Raw genomic sequence first — 13,197 nt, forward strand, 5'->3', positions numbered from 1 at the left:
ACTGGAGCTTCACTAAATTCACATCTGAGACTTTTTTATGCAAGAAATTAACTGTTTAGACTTTGAATATGGGCAGTTTAAAAAAAACTTTTTCAAATGTTAAATTCAAAAGATAAAGTTGAAAATTATTATTATTATTAAAAATAGTATAAGTATTTCCATTTCATTGTTTCTATCTTCCATTTTGAGTTTTATATTTGATGTTTCTCTCAATCAAAATATTTCAGTTTAAGCATTTATGTTTCCTTTTTTAAATTTAATTATGGCATGATTTTTCCTAGTAGCATAGAAAAATAATAATATTTTTAATTTGATCTCACTTCTTTTCTCTTTCAACTTTCAATTTGAATTATGAAGAAATATTGATTGTTTAGATATCAGTCAATAATAAAAAGTTCTTTAGGAGAGATCGAGTCGCTTGTTATTTCCATTTGTATGTCATCCCCACTCTTCTATATTAACAACGGTAGTAGTTGTAGTGGAGACAGCAAATATACACATGCATCGCCTTGGGGCAGAATCTTTTTTCACTTCACTCTGAAAGAGTTTTGCCTCATGTGCTGCAGTTGCTCATTGGCTGTCATTTCATTTAACTCTTACACATGTGCATTGACACTGTACTTACTGGAATAGGAAGGCAAGGCCATAGCCTTGGTGATTGCACAAGTGAAAAAGTTATCCAATGTCACTTTGTAATCTGAATGAATGTCTAGGCCGTTTGGTTTTCATCTGCATGGTTAAGACTTGTGTTAAGGCCTTCCTTCGTGTTCATGTTTCCTTTGCTGTGATTGGCTGTGGCTGGCTGCAGGCTCTGAAAGTGGCAGGAGTTCACCTTATTACGGCCAAGAGGGGCGGTCAAGCACACCCACCACAAACCAGCCCCCTAAACATTTTCATGTACCAGGTAGGACTCCCCATCTCTTCATTGCAGCACTCTCAATCTCATAGATATTTTACTACGTGGAGAAGATTTCATCTGTCCTTACTACCCTTTGAAGTTCCATGGGAATCAGAGTGTGTGAACATGTGACTAAGTCGTGTGTATATACTGTACATAATTTCTCTGGCACATTCTCCTCATACTGCATCTTTACCTTTCCTTACAACCATCCCTCCTACCTCCACGTCGCCCCTTCAGATCATCCCGACAGAAGACTCCTTTACTCCTCCATGTTTCACCTCTCCATCTCCTCTTTCTCTCCTCAGCCACAGGGGACCCCAACATCTACAGGAAGCCTCCCATCTATTCGAGAACGGGTACAGTGCAGTTAGCCCCGCCTTAGCCTGCCTGTCCTCCTGTCAGTTTAGTTATTTTGTGTTAGAGTACTCCATGTAGATGTTTGTACTGACCTAATGATGATTTTAACAGCCTCTTGTGATTTTACAATAATTACGACTGATGCTCCAGTTGTCATAGAAACATTTAGCCCTTCTTAACAAAACCAGACAAATGGAAAATATTGACTTGTGCTTAAAAATGCACAAAGGAAATAGAGTTTGACTTGAAGAACTTTTTTTTATTGAAGGTGAAGATCACTTAGACTTATTGAATTGGTAACTGTCCAAATGCAAGAGCAATGTTTAGTGTGCATGCTACAAGCACATGCCTGCTTCTGCGTGCAGCTCCTGCAGCACGACTGGAGCTGGAATAGAGCCTGAATGAAGTGAAGGTTGCTCAGGCGTGAAAAGTGTTGAGTACATGGGACTCTGAGGACACACAATTCACCAGAATAGAACAGAACAACGGCACACGGCACAGTGGCAAACTGTATTATAACTGGAATTTATATTTGCTGTGGAGACTCAGCCTGGCCTAGTTAACCAGTGGTCAGGGTGTTATTTAAGATACTGTAATCGGAACTGTTTGAATTCAGACACATCTGCTGCGTCTGAATGTCAACAGAGAGAGTAGGTGAGAGAGACGGAAATCTGATTTCTAATTGTTGATTTTCCTAATTGTGTGGAATTATGTTACGTTATATATATTGTGTTGTATGTTCAATCAAATACTCTACAGCTGCGAGGTTAACTCAAGATGGTATTTTTATTTATTTATTATAAGTCAGTGAACTGAAATGCAATTCAGCCATCTGGATAGTGTGCTTCAGTATAAACATTAACATTCAAGAAAAAGATTCACTATCCCCTTGTTGCATCACAATGTTAAATGCTTTTCATCTGAGAGTTACAAGGTTCAAGACCTCCTGCAGGAGCAGAGTTTATATGTTCTCGTCCTGCATGTTACTGTGTGTGTGTGTGTGTGTGTGTGTATGTGTGTGTGTGTGTTGGTATTTGTGTGGTAGTTATTAAACTGTGCGGTCGTGTGTATTGACACTTTCCCCCTATGTCTTAGCGATAATTAGTACATCACTGGCCATCATTTTGTCTCTAAAGAGTAAAGTAAATGGCAAGTTCAAAAACCGTTAATACGAACATTTTGGAGCAGTGTTGATCCTTCTCGTACTTTATGTCCTCCTGAACAGCAATTGATTACTATTTTCTGTTTTAGCACTTATCAGGATTGATGTAAATCTAAAGCCAAATGTGAAGTTGTGTTGCTATGTGCATCAAAGGCCTGTTATGTACTACTCAGTTAACAAGTAAGCTTCGTCCTGTATAGAGAAGGTCTTGGTGGCTTGGTCCTTGTTCTCCATATGGGAGCTCTTACGTTGTCACTCCTCCTTGGGGACGTTCCAATAATGTTTCCCTTTTCTTTTCACTTCTTTTTTTATTGCATCCATTCACTTTTATTCACTTCCCTCCACCTTCTGCTTCACCTTACCCGGTGACCTTGCCACTGTAAGTATCTCCCTCCTCTCGCTGTCTCACTCAATGCCGGTAGATAGATATTGTTTATCTCTGTATGTGAGTGTGTGTACGTATCTTTCTTTTTGTTTGTCCTCCTATGTCAAAACGGCACAGCCATACTTTCTCTGACAGAAATTTCAATCTGCTGTCAAACTGAATGGTTGAGGGTACAACCGCAGCACTGACAGCCAGATTCATTTTACTAATGAAGAAGAATAATGGATGTGTGTGTGTGCGTGCGTGCGTGCGTATGTGTGTATGTGTGTGTGTGTGTGTGTGTGGCAGCTCGCCCTGTCATCAAGCTGAAAGAGTGTGTCCCAGAGATGAGAATGACGATGACCATCGGTGTCATGCATCATGTGCAAGGGAAATTCAATGGCTCATGGATCGGGGCTGGCATGGCTAATGGCTAGCAGAGTGAAGAGCGATCTATCTGACATTACACTGCATGTCACATCCATTGACTCCCATTGACTGTGCTTTAGTGCAGAGTGGCATCAATATCATCACCTCACACTGCTCGTGAAACTACTGTGTGCCTCAGGCTGAGCAGTAACTGAACTAATTGTGATGCAGTTGGCTGAAATATTGATCTCCTCTGACAGGAATGGTGGATATGTTGACTGTGTACATGTACTCTTGTTACATTTTTTAATACATTTTCCTCCTTATAGGGATAGTTTGACATTTTGGGATTGGCTTATTCACATTCTTGTTGAATACTAAATTGACACCTCTCTATCTCCATGCCATCTGAAGCTGGAGCCAGGAGACAGTTAGCAAAGCTTAGCATACAGAGTGGGGGAAAAAGCTAGCCTGGCTCTGTAAAAAGGTAATACAGTGACTTCACCGTAAAGTTGCCAGTTAGCTGGCGGAGAATAGAGAAAGTGGCTGCTCATGGCTATAACATCAGCTTGTTGTTTTGACCCTTCTGGTTTTGTATGCCTTAAACAAATTAGATATAATTTGTTCATTTGTGAGCTTTTGAGATGCTGACTAGCATTTATTTCTTTGTTGACTTTGGGACAGCAACAGGTTAGCTGCTTCCCCATTTTCAGTCTATATGCTAAGCTAAACCAACAGTCTCCTGACTAGAGACGGTCCTATACCATATTTTGCTTCCCGATACCAATTCTGATACCTGAAATTGCTAGAGCATAATCCCGGGAAACGTGATTCCCGGAAAATCGAATCAAAACTATTTCCTGATTCCCGAGAAAGGTTATGACAGGAAACAGGAAATAAAATGAAATAAAAAACCTGAGAGCAGTCTATAAACCTCCTGAGACCACAGTCTATAAACCACCTGAGACCACAGTCTATAAACCACCTGAGACCACAGTCTATAAACCACCTGAGACCACAGTCTATAAACCACCTGAGATCAGTCTATAAACCACCTGAGACCACAGTCTATAAACCACCTGAGATCAGTCTATAAACCACCTGAGACCACAGTCTATAAACCACCTGAGATCAGTCTATAAACCACCTGAGACCACAGTCTATAAACCGCCTGAGATCAGTCTATAAACCACCTGAGACCACAGTCTATAAACCACTTGAGACTACAGTCTATAAACCGCCTGAGATCAGTCTATAAACCACCTGAGACCACAGTCTATAAACCACCTGAGATCAGTCTATAAACCACCTGAGACCACAGTCTATAAACCACCTGAGACCACAGTCTATAAACCACCTGAGATCAGTCTATAAACCACCTGAGACCACAGTCTATAAACCACCTGAGACTACAGTCTATAAACCACCTGAGACCACAGTCTATAAACCACCTGAGACTACAGTCTATAAACCACCTGAGACTACAGTCTATAAACCGCCTGAGATCAGTCTATAAACCACCTGAGACCACAGTCTATAAACCGCCTGAGATCAGTCTATAAACCAGCTGAGACCACAGTCTATAAACCACCTGAGACCACAGTCTATAAACCGCCTGAGATCAGTCTATAAACCGCCTGAGACCACAGTCTATAAACCACCTGAGACCACAGTCTATAAACCACCTGAGATCAGTCTATAAACCACCTGAGACCACAGTCTATAAACCACCTGAGATCAGTCTATAAACCACCTGAGATCAGTCTATCAACGCTCTCTGCTTCTGGAAACACACCTCCAGAAGAAAAGAAAGGGCCGGTTGAGAATGCGTTGGAAACTAAAAGAAATCTGGAGTCAAAGTTGTCACGAGTCCAACGCAACGCTGATATACTTTTACTTCTTTTCCTGCCTATGGCCCTGTCCATTTGCAGTGCACAGTTGTACATTTCTGTGGGTTGTTTTCTTTCATTTAATTGAACTTGTATGTGGTTAAAAGTGAAATATGCCGCCTTTCCCTAATAAAGAAATATTTTGGTTAACTTCGAGTGATTTTTCCTGTTTGCAGCCAGAGAATGGGTTTGCTTTAATAGAATGGTTTAAGAGTCATTCAATGGTTTACTTTAGCAGATTTTGTTAGTTTGTATAATGGAGTTCTGTAAAATAGTGGTTTAATACTGGTTGCGTAGATTTTCAGAAGACAAGTCCCAGACATTCTAGCTGGTATTTCATAATCATCGCTGCAGCGGACGTCACGCACCCAGCTCGCCTGGTCACGCAGCAGAACTGATCATTGGGTCGTCTTCTCCCGGGATCTGATACATCGAATTTTTGGGGAAAATGTTAAACCTTAGAACTTGCGTATGAGCCGATACCGAATACTGATCTGATACCAATGTGTCACATATTTTATTATGTTTTAATAACTGTATACTACTATCCTTGTATGGATGTGATTTGTTGTCGGCCTGGCTCAGGTTAAACACAAACAACCAACGCCACAGAATTTTCTTTTTAATCCATTTTGACAGTCAGTTATGACAGAAAAAGAACATAAATGAACTACTTCAACGAAGATTTTCTTAAGGGCTTTATTACGTGGTATGGGATTGGCATAAACTCTGGTACTTCCCGATACAATACCAGCATTTTAGGCAGTAATATGAGACAAGATATAGACAAATATGAGAGTGGTACTGATCTTCTCATCTAACTCTTGGCAAAAAAGTGAATAAAAATACTGTATTTCCCAAGATGTGAAACTATTGCTTTAACAGAATTACCACTTACTTTAATCCTGTCTGTTGGCAAAACCTTCTCTCTCATAACCTGATCCATTTCTTCACAGACAATCATGTGGACACAGCCACCAAAAGCAGGACCAGTGAGGACATCCTCAGATCCTCCAGACTGTCCACCTACTCTCCTGAGCCATACACCCAGTCAGAGTCAGAATACTACCCATACACCAGCTCGCCCAAAGGTACGAGTCATTTCACTCAGTTTAGCTGCATTTTTTATTTTTCTGCTGGACCAAATACAGCAATAGAAGTGCAGTTTGTTTTGTAACTGTGTCATATTTATTCACTCACCCACTGTGTTCTACTCTGAACTATATATTCATGCAAGGGAAATCTCTTCATTCTGTTGTCTCTCTCAGCCTATCGGGCGCCGAGAAGACGCTTCTCGACGGGAGGAGATGAAGAGAGTTGGAGTCACAGTCTTCAAAGAGTAAGTGCTTCATTATTTTCTTTCTCTCTTTCTTCAACATCTGGTTGAATAAAGTCACCTCCTCGGGAACACCCATAAATAATGCTCTTCGTATGGTATGACGCCTGAACTATCCACCATTTGCTTCTTTCTCCATCTTGGAAAAACACTGTACATTAAATTCGCCAGTTTTCTTTACACCTCTTTTCTTTTTTTCCTTTTCTGCCTCCTTTCTTAGATTGGGAGTGGCATTGGGAGGATGATCCTAAAGGAGGAGATGAAAGCCAGATCTGGTTCCTATGACAACGACCCCTGGGGCAGTGCAAGGAATTCTCGTAGTGGGAGCAAGGAAACACTCACTACAGGCTACGGCACCACGGCGTACAACAACACTGTCAATGGATGTAAGGATCCACCCTGCCCCCTGCGCATCTTCCTCCTTGTCTAATCTTCTTTCTGATTCTGCAAGTTCATGCCTGTGCAGCCATGTCTTTGTCCTTCCCAGCGTGATCATATATGTTGCCACAAGGTTATTTAATTTTTTACGAGCCTCAATATTTGCTGTCATCTGGGTTTGGAGTGAGGGCAGTGAGGTTGTGGATGCAGGTCAGGGAGGGTCATGGCTGCTGCAGGCGGGGCGGTTTATTGAGATGGAAAGATAGTTGAACAGCTGCTGCTGAACCTGTGGTAGGCCGGCAGCTGCAGCAGATGTCATTGTTGTGGCAATATCTGATCAAGCCACCGAGAGAAGAGCATTCAACCAGGTGTGCCAGGACCTGAAGCTACCAGAGTTGTCTCTGTGTGCAATAACCAAGCTTCAATGGTCAAGCTGCATTTTAGGACTGCCATGTTAGCTCCTAACATTCATTCTGTCTCCATCACTATCCAATGGTTCCTTTCTTCTTTTCACGTCTTTGCTTCATCTCAATATGCGTGCTTGTTTGTCCTCCTCTCGCTCCTGATATCGCTCTTTGTATTCTACTCTGTTAACTCTCCATCTTTCTGTCTATCTGTGTACCTATCACACTCTCTCGCTGTCACAGCTGGTGTCCCATATCCTGGTTTATTTATGAGCAGTAACATCTCTCATTAAAGCTGTTCCTCTGATGGGTGGGGGACACAACTGAACCGGACTCTGTAGGCTATGGTTGAAAGGCAACAAAGGCTTGTAACCATACAAGCTGTGTTGTGCGATTAGATGGTGGTGTGTGCAGTGTGTCTTTGTGCTTGCATGTTTGTATGTTGTTTTTTATTGATGAATTTTATTTCTCCCCCTCTACCCTGAACCAGTCCTGCCTGGCCTCTTTCTGCCGAATGGCTCCTTTGATGTTTTGTGTCCCTCCCAGGGCTTGATGGGTACCCAACTTGCATCTTTTCTGTTTCTTTGTTACGCCTCTAACTAGACAGATGGCTGTCAGAACTCTATAGCCACTTCCCCTGAATAATTTTGGGGGAATTTAATCAGCATTTAGAGTAGGGCAGATTATAAATGCATTGAATTTTTGCAATAAGGAAGATGTCATGTAACTATATGATCTCTTCATTTCACAGCTCCCAGATCTCAGTACAGTGCTGATTGTGGTGAGTTTATCATTTGTATTTTATAAATATTCTAAAATGATTTGGGCTTCATGCAGACTCCCTCAGTTTGTGGTTCATGGTTATTTAAATAGTAGCTGTATTCATATTTAGTTTTTGATTGGAGGTTGGCATTGGGTCATAAACGAAGGGTTTGTGATGGATTCAATGACCTTACATTAACAAAGCTCCAGCATTGTGTGCACACATCTGCAACTTCAGGAATTGTTTGGTTAGACATGAGCACCATCTTCTGGCACTGACCTGTCATTGATCACATGATTTCAATGACTACATGCTTTCTGTATTTTAGATTCTGTTTGTAAGTCTGCATCGCTGCCAGGATACGGACGTAACGGCATCCAGAGGGTGAGACCACAGTAAACGAGACACAACGCAGCATAATTAGCTTTATTAATTATATATGCTTGGGGCTTATTTTTGATGGGTCTGACATCTTTAAAATTGCATCTGTTATATGAAATAGCCATTAACATTGACACACTAGAGTTGAGTATTGTTAGGGCTGTTGTTATTTTCTAATTTCATGCAATGTCTTGCTAAAAATGTATATAAATTCTTTATTAGAAATGATTTTTGAGGGCGTCCTTAGTGACATAAATGAACAGTACAATCACAATTAGACACAACAAACTAAGACGGAGAAAAATAACGAAATAAAGAAAAAAAGCATCAGGATCAGGTTGACATACTGAAGTGAGAATTAAACTGGTTTGTGGTAATAATATTGGAAGTGGTGGTTACAGTGTTAGCATGTTGTTGGACAGGTACAGTTGATTCTGTAATAAGAGGACAGGGCATGTTACAGGTAGGTTATTCCAATCTGAGGGGGCTTTAAGCATAAAGGCTTTCTTAGCTGTAGAGGTCAACAAGCCAGAATCTGTTCATGTCCCTCCTTACACCTGCAGCCTCAGAGTGCTGACTGCTACCAGTACCAGTATGACAGTGGCAGTGAGGTCAACTGGGGAAGCAGAGGTAAGATTTTAAAACACCTATCCCCTATTAAATGGAAGCAATTAATTCTACTCTTTTTTACATTGTACTGACTCAATTTTTTTCATTTCTCTCAGCAGAATACACGGTAAGGCTTTAAATTAATCATTTGAATGATTAATTCCATGTGAGTTAGCCTATATGTTGAATAAGCCTATTGTTATTGTAAATAATGTCCGAGGTTTGATAAAGCATAGCTGCCTTCCCCTCGCTGCAGATTTACCCCTATGAGGAGCTCATTGTCACCACCAGAGGCCGCAACAGGCTGCCCAGAGACGCAGACAGAGCCAGGCTGGAGGTCAGTTAGAAATGGAAGAAGTTGTTCCTGGTCTAGTTAAAAAGTGGCGCCGTAGCCAAGATTTTAGAATACAAAAGCAGAACAGGCCACCAACCAAACACTGTAAAATAGTTTTAGTATTTTAAAGTATAGTATACAGTATATTAATTGTACTGTTTGTTAATTGTATATCCTTAAATTATGTTCTGGTGCCAGTTATGGAATTCTGGTAAAAATACTATGTGCTTTTTCTTTTTTTGCTTAAAAAACAATGTATTTGTCTTTTTGGAATTACAACCTTGATGTCAATTGAAACAAAGACCAAGTTAGATTAGAGGAATAGAGACTTGAATGAAAAAATGACAAGTATAATGTATTAACTTTGTCATCTCTTTGTCATTGTGTTCTCAGCGTCACCTGTCCCCAGAGGAGTTCCTCCAAGTGTTTGGAATGACTGTGGAGGATTTTGACAGGCTGGCTCTGTGGAAGAGAAATGAGCTCAAGAAACAGGCCCGACTGTTTTAATACCATACACGTCCGTTGAATACTGCCATAACTAGAGGAAGAAAGAGATAGGTAGACTTCTGCTCAGTTCACTGCCATGGCTGAGAACCTGTTCTAGATCTCCTCAAATGACCCACCAAGTTCTGGTCACACCAGCGTGAACTTCTAAGATAGGGCCTACTAAGGTACGGCCACAGAGCCATCATGCACAGATGGACTGATAAACTGTTACATGGCCAGAGTGGTGTGTAAGCAATAGAGCCTGCGGTACATAGTGATGTGCTTTTCTTAAGCCTGAAGGCTGGAGGAAGGCATGGCTGTGCCCCTATAAGGTCACCTGTGGGGATGTCTGTGACCAGAGCTGCAGGGCAAAAACATAAAGAGGAGATTTTTTGGCTTTGCCTTATTTGTTATGCTCTCTTAATTATGAGTGTGCAGCACCAGCAATCTTAATGAGTAGAATGTAGATACACTATATCATTTATGAGACTTTATCAGTGTGAATGATTAGATGAGAAGAATGAGTGAGTGAGCATACAGCATCACTTTGCTTTGGTTTACAAGAATGCAGTTTGTTTACCTATTTTTTCCTTTTCACCTGAAATACTGTGTCCCTTTGGTTTACACTAATTGATATAGAATACAACAAGTAACAATCTGAGATCTAGATGCAACTTTTTTAATTGTATTTGTGACCTGGATTGATATGTGTGCAAATAAAAAGCAAAGTGAGAAAGCAAATACAGATTGGCAAATCACTTCCATGTAATGTTCTGGTTAAATAGGTGAAGGTCACCAATATCATATCACTGTCATATCAACCATTTCACTGTGCAGCTGTATGGTAACCTAAAATCATGTGCAATCCAACACATGAAATACATACAGCAAACACCAAGCTCCATGCTTTCCAGCTCATTGCAATATAATAACGTACTGTTTTAGGATGAAGACTGTATTCACCCATACATTTACTATTATTAATATTCTTTTTAGGAATAATAGTCCTTTTATTTATAGTATTTTGTAGCCACAGATATTATATGAAATATCACAATGAAACACTGCAAGGTATTTAACTTACTGACAAAGATCCAGTTTACTTCCATTGAATACTTTTATATTTGATTTACCAAACAATTCAATTCTTGAAACAAATTCAGTGTCCTAGTTTTAATTTTTAATTTATTTGTCACTGGAAAAGAAAATATTTCAAAAATTTTATCTTGACAGTTAAGGAATTTTAAGGCCTATTCTTTTTCTTGTTGAGAGATAAACGAGAAGGTAAAGGTTCTATATTGTCACAGAAAAATTCATTCTCTGCATTTAAACCATCCCTCAAGGGATCTGAGTCAGTGCCTTGCTCATGGGCACCGGCACATGGAGAGAACATACAACCCCCACAAAGAAAGCTGCTGCCCCCGCGACCCGATCCCGGATAAGAGGACGAAGATGGATGGATGGATAAATAAACAAATAAATAAATAAATGTACGTACATGCTACGTGTTTGTTAGCCAAACTAATGTAACTGCTAGCTGGCTCCAGCTTGCTAAATTGCATAACGTTATTGTACTGCCTTGAAGGTTGTATTACACCCCCCATCTAGTAAGACACCCCCCATCTAGTATTACACCCCCCATCTAGTATACACCCCCCATCTAGTATACACCCCTCTAGTAATACACCCCCATCTAGTATTACACCCCCCATCTAGTATACACTCCCATCTAGTAATACACCCCCCATCTAGTATTACACCCCCCATCTAGTATTACACTCCCCATCTAGTAATACACCCCCCATCTAGTATTACACTCCCCATCTAGTAATACACCCCCATCTAGTATTACACCCCCCATCTAGTAATACACCCCCATCTAGTATTACACCCCCCATCTAGTATTACACCGCCCATCTAGTATACACTCCCCATCTAGTATTACACCCCCCATCTAGTATTACACTCCCAATCTAGTAATACACCCCCCATCTAGTATTACACCCCCATCTAGTATTACACTCCCCATCTAGTAATACACCCCCCATCTAGTATTACACTCCCCATCTAGTAATACACCCCCCATCTAGTATTACACTCCCATCTAGTAATACACCCCCCATCTAGTATTACACCCCCCATCTAGTATTACACCCCCATCTAGTATTACACTCCCCATCTAGTAATACACCCCCCATCTAGTATTACACCCCCATCTAGTATTACACTCCCATCTAGTATTACACCCCCCATATAGTATTACACTCCCCATCTAGTAATACACCCCCCATCTAGTATTACACCCCCCATCTAGTATACACCCCCATCTAGTATTACACCCCCCATCTAGTATTACACTCCCCATCTAGTATTACACCCCCATCTAGTAATACACCCCCCATCTAGTATTACACCCCCCATCTAGTATTACACTCCCATCTAGTATTACACCCCCATCTAGTATTACACTCCCCATCTAGTAATACACGCCCCATCTAGTATTACACTCCCCATCTAGTAATACACCCCCCATCTAGTAATACACTCCCCATTTAGTATTACACTCCCCATCTAGTATTACACTCCCCATCTAGTATTACACTCCCCATCTAGTATTACACTCCCCAACTAGTACTCCCCATCTAGAATACTACTTAGTGTAGTGGGTTGCTGACTTTAGGACCCAGCAGAGAAATGGTCTGCCTCGGGTCCCTGACCAGCGGATCTTAAATGCATGGCCGGTATCTGTCAGCGGTGGCTCCCTCCCATAGACCCATTTATACATCTATACATTTCTATAGGCCGGCATTCAATGTGACCAGCATCACCAGCGGAATGGAAACCAACGGCCCTGAATGTAAGTTCAGACTTTTTCATCCTGAAACACTGCTGCAGAAGACCCTGAGTGGGGAGTGTGTGTTTGGCTCTCTTTGCAGTTATACAAAGATAGATTTAGATATGCATGTTGGTCTTTTGTGTTAATTGGTCATTTTCTTTGACTGTCACGGTGTGTGTGTGTGTGTGTGTGTGTGTATGTGTGTGTGTGTGTGTGTGTGTGTGTGTGTGTGTGTTTCCTTCGTCCCATGAGATCCGACTGCAGCACGCTCAGAGGCTCTCTACGCTGAACTGATTTTACTAGGGACATATGGGATAATTGCTGGGTAAATGTACACCTAAGATAATAGTTAGATTTAGTTTGTCCCAACTGCACTTCATTTATTTTAATATTCTCTAAATGTAGGCTATATTCCTTCTGTGTGACTTCAGGAATCTGATGTCCGCGACACTTCTCTTTTCCCTATTTTCCCTACTCCTGTTGTAAATGTAAGAAGACACAATGGTAGTGCACTTTAAACACATGAATAATGATGCTTTGGTTCCCCCCCCCACACACACACACGCACACACACGCAGCTGCTTGGAGAGGCAGAGAACCAAGTGCTCATCTGAAGTTTGACTGTTGT

At 41.0% G+C, this 13,197-nt stretch overlaps 2 protein-coding genes across 12 annotated transcripts in view; both read left to right on the forward strand.

Moving 5' to 3' along the window:
- Positions 1–10,748, forward strand: part of ablim3 (actin binding LIM protein family, member 3) — a 45,511-nt gene extending 34,763 nt beyond the window's left edge. For 4 of the 9 annotated variants that reach the window (XM_032528252.1, XM_032528244.1, XM_032528249.1 and 1 more), the window contains 11 exons: positions 809–904; positions 1,207–1,257; positions 5,999–6,133; positions 6,311–6,381; positions 6,599–6,764; positions 7,912–7,941; positions 8,252–8,307; positions 8,868–8,934; positions 9,030–9,040; positions 9,170–9,250; positions 9,641–10,748. In XM_032528252.1, the coding sequence (XP_032384143.1) occupies positions 809–904; positions 1,207–1,257; positions 5,999–6,133; positions 6,311–6,381; positions 6,599–6,764; positions 7,912–7,941; positions 8,252–8,307; positions 8,868–8,934; positions 9,030–9,040; positions 9,170–9,250; positions 9,641–9,754 (878 nt within the window). In that variant the 3' untranslated portion in view covers positions 9,755–10,748. The remainder of the gene's footprint in view (positions 1–808; positions 905–1,206; positions 1,258–5,998; positions 6,134–6,310; positions 6,382–6,598; positions 6,765–7,911; positions 7,942–8,251; positions 8,308–8,867; positions 8,935–9,029; positions 9,041–9,169; positions 9,251–9,640) is intronic. The other 5 variants (XM_032528253.1, XM_032528248.1, XM_032528246.1 and 2 more) reach the window with 4 other exon arrangements.
- A 1,657-nt stretch (positions 10,749–12,405) lies between these two features.
- Positions 12,406–13,197, forward strand: part of afap1l1a (actin filament associated protein 1-like 1a) — a 29,093-nt gene continuing 28,301 nt past the window's right edge. For all 3 annotated transcript variants that reach the window (XM_032528209.1, XM_032528204.1, XM_032528205.1), the window contains exon 1: positions 12,406–12,590. Coding sequence is in view for 2 of the 3 variants with exons in the window: in XM_032528204.1 (XP_032384095.1) it covers positions 12,464–12,590 (127 nt within the window). In the remaining variant the exon portion in view is untranslated. The remainder of the gene's footprint in view (positions 12,591–13,197) is intronic.

The sequence above is a fragment of the Etheostoma spectabile genome, chromosome 10 (genome assembly GCF_008692095.1).
Source record: "Etheostoma spectabile isolate EspeVRDwgs_2016 chromosome 10, UIUC_Espe_1.0, whole genome shotgun sequence".
NCBI lineage: Eukaryota > Metazoa > Chordata > Actinopteri > Perciformes > Percidae > Etheostoma > Etheostoma spectabile.